Genomic DNA, 17,110 nt, shown 5'->3' with positions numbered 1-17,110 from the left:
ATTATTGCGTATCGAATTCTGAGTAACCTCCTCTTTGTTAAAAATAATATTTTACTAGCTAACGTGAAAACCATAATTATCTACTTTATCTTTTCCGACAGGCGAATGATTTCAACTTTGAAGAAACTATCTAACAAACAAGGACGAGAGGAACAGCACGAGTCTCTCTCTTATTTGATCTGTTTGGGAAGGGTATCACGTCTTTCTGGTGAGAACTTATTCATTTTATTTTCACACTATTTTTTGTTCATCTTGATTCTTCAAAATTATTTAAGGTGTTGATTTAAAGCAGTTTACCCCCCCCCCCCCGCCCCCCACCCCGTTTAAGTATACTTAGGATTTCTGCTCCGTGTTACACTTTAGGTCTTGTACAGGGCCGAGAACAAGGGCCCATCTGATTGTTTTTTTTTTTTTTTGAACGAGAGAGGAAAACGGGCGAAGCCGGAGAAAAATCTCTCGAGGCAGATCGAGTAGAGAGCCAAATTAACGAATCTCTTATATGATGCCTAATCCAGGAATTGAGTTAACTTGGGCCACATTAATTGAAGGCGAGCGCTCCAAAGGTACTTCATCAAGTTGTTATAAGCTGATTTGAATCCCCTAGATCGACAAATTGCTTTACCCAGTGAAGATCTCTCGATTGCTGATCACGAAGAAGGATGTGGCCTCAATGAACTAAACGATTCTCAAGTGACGGCTGTGAAAGCATCTTTACGGCGAAGATTTACTCTTATTCAGGGACCGCCAGGTAATGGAAGAATTAAGTCTTGAGAGAAACCCATAAGGGTTGAAACGTGTAAGGCGCGTTCACAGCTTCCGAATATTCATTGCGAACTGATTGGTTGAATGTTTCAGTGCTAAGTACCATATTTGGAAACCCCTCGCTCTTGTTGTTCCAAATATGGTACTTAGCAAATTGAATATTCAGAAGCTTGTTCCCCAGCACACAAGGGGCCGTTACACGTTTCAACCCTTATGGGTTTCTAGTCTTGATTAATATGAATTGATTCCACGCTTACACATGCCAGGAGCAGTTGCTATGCCTGTGCCTGAATTACAATCAACAAATGTCCCTTCTCGACTGGAGAAAACGCCGTGGGGCTTTCAACTGGACTGCTTCCTTCTGACCTAAATAAAAACAGACCACCTTAGGACGGTGCCACCTATTGTTATTGCGCATTTTGTCAGGCGCTGATTTTATATTTTTCAATTTTTATCAATTTTTTTATTGAAATGTCTCGGAAGATTTATTCGGTTGCAGCGCCAAACACTCGTCTCTTGTAGCAAAAGACCAAAGAAAAGAAATCGTAATGGACCAGTTGTCACAACGACATATTGGAAAAGCTAGAAGAAAAAAAAAGATCGATCGGAGAGAGAAAGTGGACGGTGCAGAAGAATTATAACGTTAAATGGAGCCATCTGTCAGTCCACTACAATGAACAGGACTATTTGTCATCGAAATTAAGAAAAACCAAATGCAGTAAATTCTTCAAAGACAACCACACAGGGTCTGGGATCAATACTTTCAGACGGTGCAATAATTATTGTTGTTCAAAAAATTACCACAAAGCATGAGGCAAGTATTTGTTTTGTTTTTTGTACAATCGGCTGCCACCAAGATCAAAAAAGGATCGACGGGAGTCAAATAACAGACGTAAACACTAAACGAAAATTAGTCAACGCATTTTAATGAGCTTCAACAGGCCTCCAAAGGCAAGTAAGCTCCCCACAAGAAACGATTGGCAAATATGCAAATAGCTAGGTGATAACTTTAGCGCGTACGAGTTGCATTCCATTTCAGTAGCGTACAGTGTACAACAAAAATCACGTAGATTTCTCCTTTCCTATATCCTTGCTAGGTTACTATGGTCACTTGAGAACCATTTTCCGAAAAAAGAACCAATCTTCCCAAAGAATCAATGAAATATCCACTCAAAAATTGCAAAAATTTCCTCTTTGTGTACTTGTCGCCATTGTGAACATCCCATAGTGCACCACGGAAACAGGTGCAAATGTTCTTATTCACCAGGGAGGGGAATGACAAAATTATAAAAATCAATCCGCACGACGCTGAAATAACCAATTTAACTTTTAAGATCGCGTGGTGACCACTATCTGCGTTTCATTTTTTCCGTCTTTTTCTTTTTCTTTTCCGTGTCATGAAAAGTCTTTCCTGTCCCTCCTCTGCTAAGTAGTGTCTTTGTGACGGTGCAGAGTCTTCTGCGCGTATTTTTGGTAAGTTTGAGAGGGTACTACAGATGCATAGATTTTATCCGGTGGACACAGTAGAATATTTAACTTAATCTGCAATGGCGTCGGAAGTCGTTGTAACGCGAATGGCGTTTTAGTGGAACAAAATATACCCTTATGGACCTCAATAATGGAAAGTCAATTGGTAAGTAATGGTCCTCGACAACAATTGCTTCTTTCGCCGTCGGATACCACAAAGTGAGGTTTATTTCTAACTTTATATGGCTAACTCTGATGTTATGTACAACATTGAAATCAAATTAACAAACATTGAAGGAATCGAGCATCTTGAATGCATCTGTGTTTACTCAAGTCGCAGTCAGTTGTCTGGCAATTTACAGTATTTTGTACTCAACTCTGCACAGTCTTCAGGTAAGAAAGAAAAAACAAATGTGACAGTGAAGAATTATTTAAAAGAAAGCTTGTTGTCTAAAAAGGAAAAGGTTCTTCAGAAAAGGGGTTCTTCCTGAACTGTCAGAAATTTATTTAATTGGATATGCTTTGTGGCACGGATTCTGTGTTTTGTTTGCACGCACGCAATTGAAATAGGGAGGTTTTTGCCTCTAATAGCAAATATGTTTTTTTTTTCAATAAATTTTACGCAGGAAAAGGTTTTGGTGAGATTTCCAGCCATGAATTTATCATGTTGTGCAATTTTCAAGCCTAACAAATTTGCATACGTGGGTTGAAATGTGCTACGGGAGGATTTTTGTGATATTGCACTGTAAGAAGCGCGTGCATAGGTCACGAAATTAAACAAGTCTGTTGGAAGCGTGCTTGAGTTTCTACAAAATGATCCCCAAAATCAGCAAAAAATTGTGCCGCTGATGAATAATAAAGTTGCTGCTTTTTCCAAAACGATGGAATTACCTGGTGATAAATAATAAGAATCTAACAAAAACAAAAACCCGGTATCTTGCCATCATTTGGCACGGTGCTTCACTGTTTCGCGAGTAAACACACTGTGGTAACTTTATCTCGGCGCCCGCTGAGTTCGGTGTCACTTTCGATTTTGCGATTTACTTGTGCAACCAAAAGTATAATTACAAAATTGAACGTAGCAAAAATCTCCCAAATTGTTTTTCGCCAATGGTAACTTTTTATATTCGCGATTCAAAATTAATGTTGTTTTAATGTCGCAAATTTTAATCGCGATTGAGCGTCTTAAAAACTTCCTTCTGCTCTTCCTAAAATCTGTGTATCAATATTTATTTACTTTTGCATGAATGTTTGTTTTGCATAAAGCAAGCTAACAAAATCTGTACCTTGCTTAGTTCGCATTTTTGAGCATTTTTAATTTTCGTTTTTATGCTTCTGTTTCAAAGTGGTGTACTTTTAGGTCACTCATCCAGATACTAACCCCGCTGGACCCTTAAAGATGAACTTAAATGGTATTACAAAGCTTTCAGACGCTCAGAATGCACGCTTAAACTTGTGCTGAAAAGAAGTTGTGAGGGAACTTGAAAATGATCAACATGTCAGCCTAGAAGCCATTGTTTCTCGATTCCCTTTTATTTTCTTCAATCTTTTTGTTTAGTACTTTGCTAGTAACCACACGTCTTCTCAGGGGGCCATTTAACTAAGACTTTTACCATGGCACTACAATGATACATAATACCAAAACAATATCGTGTACTATTAGAGCTACATATTACGCAAAGACAACTCGAATCTCCTGGAAGACAAAACGCAGCTCAATTGACAATATAGAATAAAGCGCTGTGTTACTGCACTACCACACGTACGCAATGCGTGCCTATTTTTTCTAAAGATGACAGGAATTTTTTCTTTCTGACAAATGATTAATAGATAGGCCGGTAGCCGGGTTTTTAACCTCAGAAAAAGATCTGTTTCGTCTTATGAACGTGTGAGCCAAAGGGTCTCTGCTGGCACGACATCTGGGTGACTCCTTAAATGGTCTTAATGACACCCGACTTGAAAGTGACTGGAACGCTGCAGTGCAATACCACCCAACTCAGTCCCTTCTGTTTTTGAGTAACACGTGCCACAGGCAACCCAGTGTACGCTCATGGAGCGCCTAGTTATTATATGAAATGGGGTTTCAGCCCCATTGAAGTCGGGATTTATTTTTGTGGCCGTGAAAATTGATAAAGGGCGCGTTTTAGTAATTACAGAGGAGGGCTGTCAGGCTCGAAAATGGCTGACTAAAACACAGTTATAGAATCATCCGGGTGCAATTGCTATCTATTTTAAAGGTCTTTCACGTTCCTGTTGTTTTGCTTCAAGTAAACGTTTGTGCCGATAAAAACTGTAAAAAAACTTGCGTTTCTTTGTTTAAACAAAAAGTGTCCACTTTTTCAAAAAAAAAAACAAAAAAACAAAACAAAAAAAAAACAAAAAAAAACAATTATCTCCGAAAAATGCATGGTTACCCACTATTTTCATTTCAAATTCCAATGGCCCATACTAAGATCTACTTTTCTGCAAAGTCGTACCCAGGGAAAAAATTTCTCCTTATTAGGTGGCAGCTATTTTCATCTCATTTAGTCCGTTCTGTCTCTTCAAGAGACTGACCAACGTTTTATCGGTTTTGAGTAGTACTGCGGACGTCTGATAGTCGTACCTCTGGATGGTTGATACTACCCTCTTGATCATTCTGTATTCCAGATCTTGTATCACCCAGCTTCTTTAGTGGATTCTGGATTTCTACCATTGGCGAGATTCCGGGACAGGGCCGCGGAATTCGAATTCCAAAAGCTAGAATTTAACAGCCCTCAAAAAAACGTTTCCTGGATCCTAATCTGAACACGAGTCAGACTAAATCTTGAAAGATCTTGACTTGTTGATCATTTGCATTTTAACTCAGCCCTTCGTGCGTCCACATTTGGTCATTTCAGTAACATTTTCTGTACTTGTATTTTTAGTTTTTTTTTGTTGATTCTTGACATGTACAGTTGTATACTTACTAGAAGACATGTTCCCAATTCACCACATTCTTTAGAAACTATGATCCCTTTCAATTGGTTCATTTCCATTTAAGGGACTGGAAAGACTATAACAGGAGTTCACATCGCTTATTGGTTTGCCCGAATAAATCAAACAGAATTCCTCAAGAACATGCTAGACACTCCGAAGGAAATAATTCCAGACAAGGCTCCTCCACAAGTGATCTATTGCGGTCCATCCAACAAGTCTGTGGACGTTGTTGCAGGTTTGAAATTCTAAGAGTGGATTTTTTTATGTGAACGGTTATTCCCAGCATTTTAAAATGAAAAAGAATACTTCCACATGTTATTAAAATAGATTATACATTAGTTATCCAAGTAGGGCAGATCGCTAGGAAACAGATATATCATCGACTTCAATAATAGTTTCGGTTTATTTAGCATGCTCTTTCCCAAAAAATTCTGCATAACGAATTTACAAAATATCCTTTATAGTCAAACGGCCACTGGTACCAGATGTTCAAAGTCTAATAAATTTATACATATTCTCTGCCCTCTTGTTTGCTCAATTTTTGTTAATGTACCTACATCATGATCATGATCAGTGAAATTAGTTAGTTCTTTGATTGCTCATTATTTTGTAATGTTAAGACTACATGGATAAATTTATGAATACAGAAACCCAGTAGATGATATGAAATGTGTTGAGATGCGTAAGACAGAGCGTGAGGAAAGGTATACGTGTTTTCAGTCCTTTTTAAAGGGGTTGATATGTAATGTTTAAAAAACGAGCAGCAGTGTTTTAACGGGTTTAAAAACACGAGGCGTAGCCGAGTGTTTTTAGACCCGATAAAACACGTGCTGCGAGTTTTTTGAACGGCTTCAAAAACATTTCACAAAGAGCGTGTCCCTCTGGACTAAAAACAATGGGTCAAATTGTGAGAGGTGAATATTAGCATATAAGAAAAACAAGCTATGCCTTATTAGTATTCTTTATGTAAAGAATACTAACGAGGAGTGTTTTATCAGGATATATAAAGCTCAAACACGTGATGTTTTATTGATGCTTTGATAGGCTGTTAGGCTCATGAATTATTTAACTTGACTTTAACTTGACAGTACCGGCTAGTAAGAGTTACCTGATTGTTTTTTTGTAGAATATCTAATGAAGATACCCAGCTTAAAGATCCTTCGAATATATGGAAACGTTATTGAGGAGGAAAAATTCCCGATCCCAAATCAAGTGAAACCGACTCGAAAGACCTCACCTTATGGTGTGTCTAAAAACTTGAAGGAGGTTGCCTTGCATTTCGTGATTAGAGATAAAACAAAGTCACCCGTTTATGCTGGCAAATTGAAGGAATTCGAGGACAACTTTAAAAGGTTGAAGAAAGCGAAGGAGAAAATAGCAGACAAAGACGTAGCCAAGTATCTTGAGGTTTGAACAGTTTATTTTTTATTTGCGAACTGCTCACAGGTTAACAAAGTAAACAAAGAGAAAGATACTTAATAGCTTAAGTCACTAGTTTTTAAAAAAAAGGTCCAACGAGGTGTGCGCGAACGAGGGTTAGGCGCCTGCAATGAGCAGTCCCTTGCTTGATAAAATATTAAAAATATGTGTACACAAGAGTCGGTCGGTTGCACTCCTCCAAGCTTTGCGTTAAAAAAATCCGCTAGTGTGACCAGGCCCTTACCCTATATTTTTTTTCCGTCATTAAAATGAATAGTGTCACCTATTATATGACTAGCTCCGTGAGCGGGTGATACGAAACAAATGCCGCGCTGTGATTGGCTACCCGAGCGGGCAAGATGGAGCTAGAGTGCCCTCTCGGGATTTCTCGCGTGGTCCCGCAAGATCAAAGACCATTTTGTGGTGTGTTATCCCATATAATAAATCCTTTATTGACCAAGCTTGTTCAGTCAAGATGGCTGGATATTGGCCTCGTTCCTGTTTTTGATTCTTTTTTCTTCTCGGTCCATAAACACGCAAAAAAAGAACTTGGCCAATATCCAGCCATCTTGACCTCACGCTTGGTCAATAACCCATATATATGAACATGTCGCAATTATATTAACGTTTATCATCGCGCACTGAATTTCCACCACATTTATGTTACCTTTGGGTGCACAGCTGAATGGCAAAATATCGCACCTATTTTTTAAATCTTAATAACAAGACGTATGGACGCTTGTCTTACGATTTAGTCACTTGTAGACCGCGTTGTTTCGACCGCTTATTGACTGCTGGTCTTCTTCCGGCAATAAGCTGGACTGGCTGCGTGCTTCTGTTATATGTAACGCAGTGGTCGGCTGTCGACTTTATCTAGGTTGCTTATCGTTTTGTATGAAGATGTACGATGTAAGTTGTTTGTCAACAGTATGACATTTTCAATTTTTTGTTTGAATTTGTATTTTTATTTCGGTTTTCTTTCGGCTTTTATTTTTCCAAAAACATCAAAACGCCGTGAAAGATTTTACCATGAGTTCGTGAGTACTTTCAGATCCTCACGTATGATATTTTTATCTATCCATGGCACTGATTGGCCTTAATTCAGGCCTCGCGGTGAAGCTGTCCATTGCCTCTTAGTCTACCAACAGTATAAAATTTATGGCACTGATTTCTATTTTTTTTTTCTTATTCTTTCCTTTTTGTCTTTTATGTATAACATTTACTGTGGCTTTGCGTGGAAGCTGTGTGTGGTTTTGGGAGTTTTCCAAGAATATAATATTTTCGAAATGAAATCATGAAAATGCACCGTATAATACTAAAGTATGGATGGCCTTTTTGTTAATTTAGCGTAGTTGAATAGTCCATTTTACAGTTGTGTGCTTAGTTACCTGGCCTATGAATGAAAGTGAGGCGAGAGATGACCTTGTTTTGATAGAAACCTCACTGCCTTTCTCATGTAAGTTCTTACTAATTAGCATGACAACAACATCATTAACATAAGAAAAGGAGGGAGGTCTGTATCCTAACAGGGTCAACACCAGCCTCACTTTCATTTAAAGGCCAGGTAACTAAGCACACAACTGTAAAGAGGTCTATTCAAATATAAGGGCAACCATGCTTTGAATTCTTGATAAGATTGATAGCTTGCCATATGCACTGTCTGAAAAATGCCCTGGCATTGGCTTGAGACCTGCAGTGTATCAAATTGGCGCTGGCCACAGCTGTTGGGAACCAACCAATTAGAGCAGATCATATTGCGTAATTAAGTTACGGGAAGCCTGTCGACCTTATCGCCTGAAGGAAACTGGCAGTATGCAGTCGAAACGTCGGGATCTACATCAGAAGTGACCACACTATAAGAAAACGATAAATAGTGTATTGTTATTGTATGAAGGGGGTAGTTTCTAAAAAAAAACTGTGGTGCTGCGTCGGTGGGGAAGTAGTATACGGAAGTTTGGTTTTATCAACGGAGTTAATAATGTAAATTGACCACTGTACAAAAATTCTAAAAGCTGACGTTTCGAGCGCAAGCCCTTGGTCAGCTTTTAGAATCTCTGTACGGTGGTCAATTTACATTATCAACTCCGTTGATAAAACCAAATTATCACGTGGAATGCCGAAGGCATACCACGTCTTAAAATTGGTCTGGTGTCTTTTTTTTGTTGGTAGTCGCAAATGTGCATTCCCCACGGATATTGAATTACCTCCGATCGGGTGAATTTACCTATATTTCCTCTACTTTATCCCAACTACCCTGCCCTGAGGCGAACTCGAGGCGAGCGCGTTAGACCACTCGGCCACCGTAACACACTTCTGTTAACTTGATGAAAGCAAAGATTTGATGTAGCATCTTTCCGCCCGCCATGATTGTTTCAGTATTATAAACTATTCGATAAAGTGGACAGATGCTTTTTCTTTGAGAAAGGCAAGCTTTAAAGGTGAGGAGAATTTTCTACGTTATTTCTAGATCTTGCTTCGTACTTGTGTGTTCCACTGTGAACATTATTTTGCATAGAACGAAATACTTCATTAGAAGTATTTTGCATAGAAGGAATACTCCAATATTTCTTGGGAACCAGTTTGTTGGCCGTTTTGACGTAGAAAGAAAATAAGAAAATAGCTTTCAACGGCCAAACAAGATAAAAAATGAAATCAAGTTAAAAAACACGAATTAGCTATCGCCACCATGGGGACTTTGCAGCTGTCCCCCATCCAAGTACTAACCTCATTCGGAGGAGCTTAACTTCAGCTGACACCTGGACTAGCATCAACGATTGTGATCTTAGTGTTAAATTCGCACATAAGTCTTGTCGAACTTTGTTAACACTTGAAAGAAAAAAAACCGCAAACTAACAAAAACCAGGTGTCTTGCCGTCATTTTGTCACAGATGCATCCTTTGTATCGTGAGTTGGGCGGCCGCTAAAATCGATGTCACTTTCGATTTTACTTGTACGACCAAAAGTACGATAGAAAAATTGAACTCTGATGGAACGTAACAAAAATCTCCCGAAATGTTTTGCGCTGATGGCAAATTGTTTTATTCTCGATCGACACTTCCTAAAAGTTTCTTCTGCTCTCCTTAAAAACTACATATTAATATTTATTTACTTTTGCGTCAATATTTGTTTTGCATAAAGCAGGCTAGCAAAATCTGCACCTTGCTTCGTTCGCATTTTTGAGCGTTAAAATAGAATTTTTGATCGTATGTTCCGGACAGCAAAAGTCGCATATTTTGACGTCTCCCATCCAGATACTAACCCCGCTGGAAAGGGTTAACGTTAGTAACATTAGTCTTGGAAAGCTGTCAGAAGCTCAGAGTACACGCTTAAAGTGCAGATGACACAATTTTTTTATTAGCTTGTTCAAAAGAGCCTTCAAAATGATGAAGAATGGCGTTTATTTTATTGTGATAGCTCTTTTCGTTGCCAAGTTATTCAAGATTTTGATTTATGAAAATTAGACGACGTGTGACGTCACATACTGGACACAAAATGATGTAAAATCACAAAAAAAATTGAATATCTCTGAAGACTTTTTCTGTACAGAAGTGAAATCTTTTACAGTTCTTATACTCATTACAAAGTTCCATGATATGGCCCACTATGACGTTTCCATGACAACGCAATGGGCTCCAGTCCCTCTCCATCCAAAGGGTAATATCAGAGTTTCCCGCCTTAACAAGGGTTATTTGCTCTTGATGTTCATTCAGTGGGTGTAAACGAATATGGACATTACACAGCTCAAGCACAAGGAAGTCTGTTAGACTCTGGAGCAATAAAGAAGGCATTTTTCATTTAGGGAAGGTAGAGGTCTGGTAACAAGTATGTTGCTATGGTGACATCATAATCACTATCACAATGTGTAAGTTTGGTAGCACATCAACCCTGCAAAATCTCAACCCTGCCGACTTCGTATTTGCAAAGATATTCCATATTGTGATTTTACATAATTTTGTCCACTATGTGACGTCACAAGTCCTCTAATTTGCATAAATCAAAATCTTGAATAACTTGGCAACAAAGAGTGCTATCGCAATAAAGTAAACGCCATTCTTCGCCCTTTTGAAAGCTTTTGGCTAAGATTAGTTTCTCGGCCAAGGGCTACGGTCAAGTAACATTGTACAACGTTCGGTCCTTTTTGAGTGCCTTAGGAGGCAGGCACAGAACAGTTTCGGCTGTTTGTCTGTTCTCTCGAGAAGTGATCACTAGGGTTTTTTGGTTTCGTTTTTTGACAGTTTTTTGTCCAGCTCGAGTGTAGAATCATGACGAACTTTTGTAATTCCTGAGAACTATTTACTACTTGTAGCTTTTGTTGAGCTTTGAATCGATGATAGACAGAGTTTTGGCGATCTCAATCCGGACTGGACTACTGGATTTAACAATTTTTCTCAACGAGATTTCAAGTTATTGTGGAGCGTTTGGTACCAAGTTACTGAAATCAAGATTATGGAATTACGGAATTTTTGAGCATTGAGAGAAATAAAGTACAGATGTTGTCTTCTTGTCTTCGCCACGGCAAATTTAAACAGTTTGCAAGGAACTAAACCAGGATTACGGAACAGGACGCCGATTACAGGGCCCGGTTGTTCGAAAGCCGATTACCTTAATCCAGGATTTAGCGTAAACTTTTGTTTCATGTTTTCAACTTTTTGGTCACAGTTTCCTTTGCTTATTTTTGTTTTTCAAGATTGACTTCTAATGTAAAGTTTTACCCAATATCAGCCTTGAACAGCATTTGGGAGTAGAGAATAAAACTCGTTTTAAAACTCGGTTTCTGGACAACTAGCCAAGGATGATAAGTTGTTTTCGGATGATTTAAGGCTGATCTTGTAACGGAGTTAAGGAAGCAAGTAAAACTGTAGGATTTGAATAAAGTCTCCTTCCAAAAAACAAATAAATAAAATATCCCGTATCCTGATAACCTGCTAATAGGGCTTCGTTGTTTGCATTCCCAAATTTAGTAACATTAATAATGAGTTTTTACAACAAACAACTTTAAGTTATATTACACATTTATCTTTCTGGTAATCTCTCGCCATTTTCCGAAGTCTACCTGTACTTGAAGTTGACTGTAACTGGACAATTTGTGTTAACTGTTTGCGCATTCCACGGATACGCCCTTGTAGGCGTCTTGTTGTTATTGTAGTTCACCAAGATGAACATTAACAACATTAACATTCACCCACAAAGCGGTCCCCATTGACGAGTAAAATCGTCTGGTGTTAGACAGGGTAAAATCTCGGAGACTCATTCTCGGGAGAGAATTGGTTAAGAGTGTACAAAATGAGATAAATGACTAAAACACCTATCGTGCATTCTTATTGCAGCTGATACATGAGGCTGAAAGGTGGGTTATTAGAAGCGTCCAAAAGAGGCAATATTACCAGGTAATCCTTTGTACCTGCTCTGCTGCTGGAAGTCATAGAATCCTGGCCGAAATTACGAGAAAGAGAGAAATAGTTGAAGGAGCATGCAACAACACGATTCAGTGCATTGTTGACGAGGCCGGCATGTGCATGGAACCGGAAACTCTGATCCCTATAGCCTGGTCAAAAGCCAAACAAGTAGTTCTTATCGGAGATCACAAGCAGCTGCAACCCATTGTGAAGAACAAAGTTGCCAGGTCGTCGGGATTGAACGTTTCCTTGTTTGAGCGATACTCAGACATGGCCATGATGCTTCAGGAACAGTACAGAATGGTAATGTACAAAAAGGTGGCTCTTGTAAACGGAAAAAGAGATATCTCATGGCCAGAAATCGCGGAAACGCATGCGTAGAGAAAAAAAATCGTGTCACACAACATTGAAACTATACTGAGGCTTTAGTCAGTATGAAAACGGATTTGAACTCCCGGTTACCTCCTTAATCCAATGCACAATACAAATTGTTCACTAAAAATGCATTAGCTGAAAATGAAAACCATAATATCCATGGAAGATCGGTTTTCCGAAGTTGTCATCGTTTCGGTTTTCAAGTGTAATCAAGGAAATGATACTGTAAAAGCAACAATATGGCGGTGGAACGAAAACAGCGCGTAATAGCTCTAGCTAAACACTTTTCCTCCACCGTGAGAGTCCGTATGTTGCCGGTAAAATCCGTTTTCAGGTTGAATCCGTTTTAACCTAAGTTAAATTGGTGATCCTTATTTTACCAAGGTTGAATACGCACTCAGATGGTTTGGAGAAACTCTTTGGAGCCTAAATTAAGCCTAGGGAAAAATTAGGGTCAGGTTAGGATTAGTTTTGGTTGTCATACATAGATATTAGTTGACCAATCATAAAAAGGTAAATAAATGAAAAGAACTGTGTTGAGCATGTTCTTCGTTGTGGTGTAGTGGTGAAAACACAGTACTACAGATCTGGTAGGTTCGAGTTCGAGTACTGGTAAGTGTATAGTACAGTTCTTTGTTCCCTTACTATGACTGAATTAATAAGTACATGAATACAGAAACCGATAAGATGATACCAAAGATTAAGAAGATGTGTTGAGATGCGTAAGTCTGAAAGTGTAGATTCCATGGTTGAAAAATTACGGTACACAATTTAAGTTTATATGTTGCAGGTGAAATCTGTTCTCAGGGTGAATCCGTTTTAACCTAGGTTAAATTCGTGACCCGCATTTTACCTAGGTTGAATTATGCACTCAACCTAGCTTAAACCTCCTCTAAAAAGGATACCTATACCTTCCCACCTCAAGCTCTGTAAATCACATTTTTCGGGACTTTATAGCAATCACGATGTTTTCTGGCCAACGAAACATGATATTGCTGGAAAATTCCCCACCAAATCAGCCACCGAAGTCATACTTCTCTATAGCTTGCGCAGCTGGCAGTATTGTTAACCCTAACCCTAAGCCCCTCCCCACTCTCCGCGCGGCTTCGCCCCTCGTTAATTTGCCTCTCGCGCCAACAGTACACCAGCGACACAGGCTAACTTCTCGAAAGACCTTAAACAGCAATGACCAGAACCATGTTGCTGACCAGCGGTTTTTGTTAAAACAATGGTTTGCTGGGGGTGCTAAGTCTCGCGGGCTCAGGAAACCTGGTTGTGGTCATTGTTATTTAAAGTGGTACTATGATCAAAAAATCATTTCCTTTTTTTCTTCAGATTTCGAAAGCGTGTTCGCTTAACACCTAACTGGCAAAATGTTGAGCTTTGAGTTTTATCCAAAGGCAGTTTATTTTGAGTGTAAGTTTTGGATTTCATGGTCCGCCATTACTCACGTTCAAAACTGGCCGATTCGACCTCAGAGGGTTGGATCTAGAGAAAATGACGTCATTTACTCACTAGCTTAAAATTTCATCGTGTAAACGCAATTTATTATATATGCAAAACACGGGTTGAAAAATCTGAAAGCCCGAAACTCCCGTGCTGCATATTAATTAGGCCGCGTACACACGCATTGCATTCTTAAATTAGTAAGTGTTTGACGTCATTTTCTCCTCGACCCAGCTCTCTCAAGATTTTAAAGTTAGTAATGGCGGACCAATAAATAGGAAAATTCCAGCTAAAATAAACAGGTGTCTTTTTAAAATCAGAACTTAAAACTTGGGTGAGTTAGTGTTTAGTTAACATAGTTTTGAAATCCAAAGGAAAAACAAAGTTTTTTTTTGGTCGTAGTACCACTTTTAAGGTTTTTCTAACTTCTCAACTTCGACCAGCCTTGTTGTTTTCTTATAGCTTAGTAGCCTTGGTTTCTAGTTTCCAGTCCATTATTACTTTCTTCTAAGAACAAAGTATAGGATTCGACTCCGTTTATACTTTAGTATTATTAGTAATCGGGTCGCTCTCTGGCTGCGCATGCGTAAGATCTCTCTGACTCGTAGAGGGCAGTTCAAGTGGGATTCGAACTCGGTATCTCTTCCTTCAGAGGCAATCGCGATGGCCACTAAACCACGTAGGACTACGTGACTGAAGTATGTATTAAAGATTTGTGTGCGTGACCGGAAAAGAGTTTTGTTTGCACGCAATGCAATATCCGGTTATCGCATGACTCTGTAACAGACATCGGAATTTTCAGAGGCAATCGCGATGACCACTAAAGCACTACGTAACCGGGGAAATATGTATTAAAGATTTGTGTGCGTGACCGCGAAAGAGTTTTTGTGTTTTCGTTGCACGCAATGCCATATCCGGTTATCGTATGACTCTGTAACAGATATTGGAATTTTATAATTCTCCCGGTATTGTTAAGAAAAAGTATTGTTATTTTTTTAATCTCATCGTACCGGCTTGCAAAGCATTTGTTTTCTGGTGTTGATGGGAATCAATGCCGTTAAAAAAAAAAATTAATGTAAACAAATGTTCACGATCACACTCAACCCTATCATTGGATTGTGGACTGTGGACTGCGGATTACATAATTGAAACTGGATATTTACCAAGATATTGTAGCATAAAAAACCCCACTGAAATGCAGTGAACTTAAAGGAAAATCGGCTAGAAATCGTTCGAACAAAGTGTAGGCTACCCGTAGCCTCTTGTATTGATAATTTCAATTTCAGGAAATTTCGCTGCTTTACGGTTCCCGGCTTTGTATTCTTCTTTTGTACGTCAAACGATTATTATCTACAGTGCGTCTCCTTGGCTTCTATTTTCAACAAAAATCTGCCACAAACCTATAGCTTCAATCACCGGGAAAGCCGATCGAACTCTCATAACGAGTACCCCGAACCTTTGCTATGTTGTCACGGTGCATTGCAAATTGTGTGAATGTCATAATTTCTTTCGACCAGTGGGATTGCAAAAAGGCAGCTTTCATGATTTTTTGCGCCTCTAACTGATGTCCGAGATTTCTAGCCGTATACGCTTAAAAGTTAGATCGATATTAAAAGGGAACAAGCTAAATTCACCTCTTCTGATTTTGACAACGACATTTAAACTAACTAGGGGAAACTTTCCAATGCCGAGCGTTTTATTTCTCACACAGTGAACAGGAGCGTAAGAAGACTGTCATCGCGGCCCCTTACTGCGATAGAAATGATACGCTTGACAAAACTTTCACTTCCAAGTTGAACAACTTCACGTGTCACGTTTAAATCCCTTTTCCTGGCCCTTTGGCAGACAAGAAAAATTAAAAGCCTTTTCAACTTTAAAATAAAAACAATTTACAGGTCACACGTGGTCCATAAGGGAGATTGTTCTTGGGGGTCAGTTACATTGGTGACGCCGTGAATTAATCACCACGGATTGATGAGCTTTTAACTAATGGTCCTAATCAGTGTAATTTTTCATCCATTTGAGGATCCTTAATTCGCATTCTTTCAGCAGGCGCATTCTTTGCTTTCCTTTCACAAGCGGAGAATCAGTGAAGGGTTGATGATTCAAAAAATGAATGGAACCCTATTTTGAACCATTACTTTCCTATATAGCACAGCAGTTTCCAAAATGTTACTTAATTTGAGTGCATTAAAGGTCTTCTATTCCTCGGGTTCAAAAGTGAAGTCACCTTTGGGCCTCAGCGGAGAGCAGTATATACCATAAAATGACATCATTTCACCTGTAAACTCACGTCTTCTCCAAATTAAGACGCAATGTTTGGGCTATTATTTGCAAAACGTAGTAAACTGTTTTAGAATTCGAGAATGGAAAAACAATTCTATCATTTTTATTTCTTTTAGCACGAGGACATTTGTGAATTTCCCTCGAGGCAGTTTTATGAAGGCAAATTGAGAACAGCAGTGTCTGTCAGAGCCCGTGAAATGAACAGACACGACGTCAGCAAAAAGGTCATTAATTTCTGGCCAAATCACACTGCAAAAGAGTATGTGCCCCTTGCGTTTTGTAATGTTGTGGGCGAAGAAGAAGAGCTGGTTGTAACGACAGACGAAGGCAGTGAGCGCTCGAAGAGCAACAAAAAGGAGAAGGAGAAAGTGGTATGTAAACGAGAAGGCCATTTGGTCATGAACATGCAATTTCCACTGGCGTCTAGTGGCGAGCAAATCAATTTTCGGTGATTAGCTGATGACAGAGCTCGTGCTCAGGCGCGAACTATTGGTTGTCCCACTTTAAGTGATTTTTTTCTCACACCCGGGGCCTGTTTCTCGAAAGTACCGAAAAGCCATTTGTAAAAGTGTAACCCGCTCGTTTTAAAGGCCCATTTCCACCCTTGATGCAACACGATCGTTTGTTGTTTTCAAAATGGCACTTTTGTTGAATGGCGTATTCCGATTGGCTGTAAATTATTTTTGTCACGCCAATTTCTGTAATTTCGTGATACACGAAATTCATGCGTGGCGTGCAATGCATTCAGGGTTGAAATGGGCCTTTAAAAAGCTGTTCCTTCAACATGTTCTCAAGAAAACAAGCAAAGTTAAAAGCTTTTTGTTTTAAGAGAGAGTGGCATCCGAAACGTTTCGCGACTTTTGAGAAACGGGCGGCTGGTTCTTTTAGATTCATGTCCGCATTGCCGGTTTCAACGGCTTGTTTTTTGCATATGTGACGTCAACGGAGACATTGTGCCGTGGTTGGTCAAGAGGTACAATTTTCACGGCTGGTATAATTTA

General features: G+C 39.2%; 1 protein-coding gene across 1 annotated transcript in view; it reads left to right on the top strand.

The window, feature by feature from the left end:
• LOC138059341 (3'-5' exoribonuclease HELZ2-like) overlaps positions 1-17,110 on the top strand; it is a 67,178-nt gene that overhangs the window by 42,114 nt on the left and 7,954 nt on the right. The window contains 6 exon segments of the mRNA XM_068904924.1: positions 102-208; positions 605-748; positions 5,252-5,422; positions 6,314-6,594; positions 11,934-12,305; positions 16,226-16,480. Coding sequence (XP_068761025.1) covers positions 102-208; positions 605-748; positions 5,252-5,422; positions 6,314-6,594; positions 11,934-12,305; positions 16,226-16,480 — 1,330 coding nt within the window.

The sequence above is a fragment of the Montipora capricornis genome, chromosome 8, assembly GCF_036669925.1.
Source record: "Montipora capricornis isolate CH-2021 chromosome 8, ASM3666992v2, whole genome shotgun sequence".
NCBI classification, from domain to species: domain Eukaryota; kingdom Metazoa; phylum Cnidaria; class Anthozoa; order Scleractinia; family Acroporidae; genus Montipora; species Montipora capricornis.
This window is presented reverse-complemented; position numbering and strand designations above follow the sequence as displayed.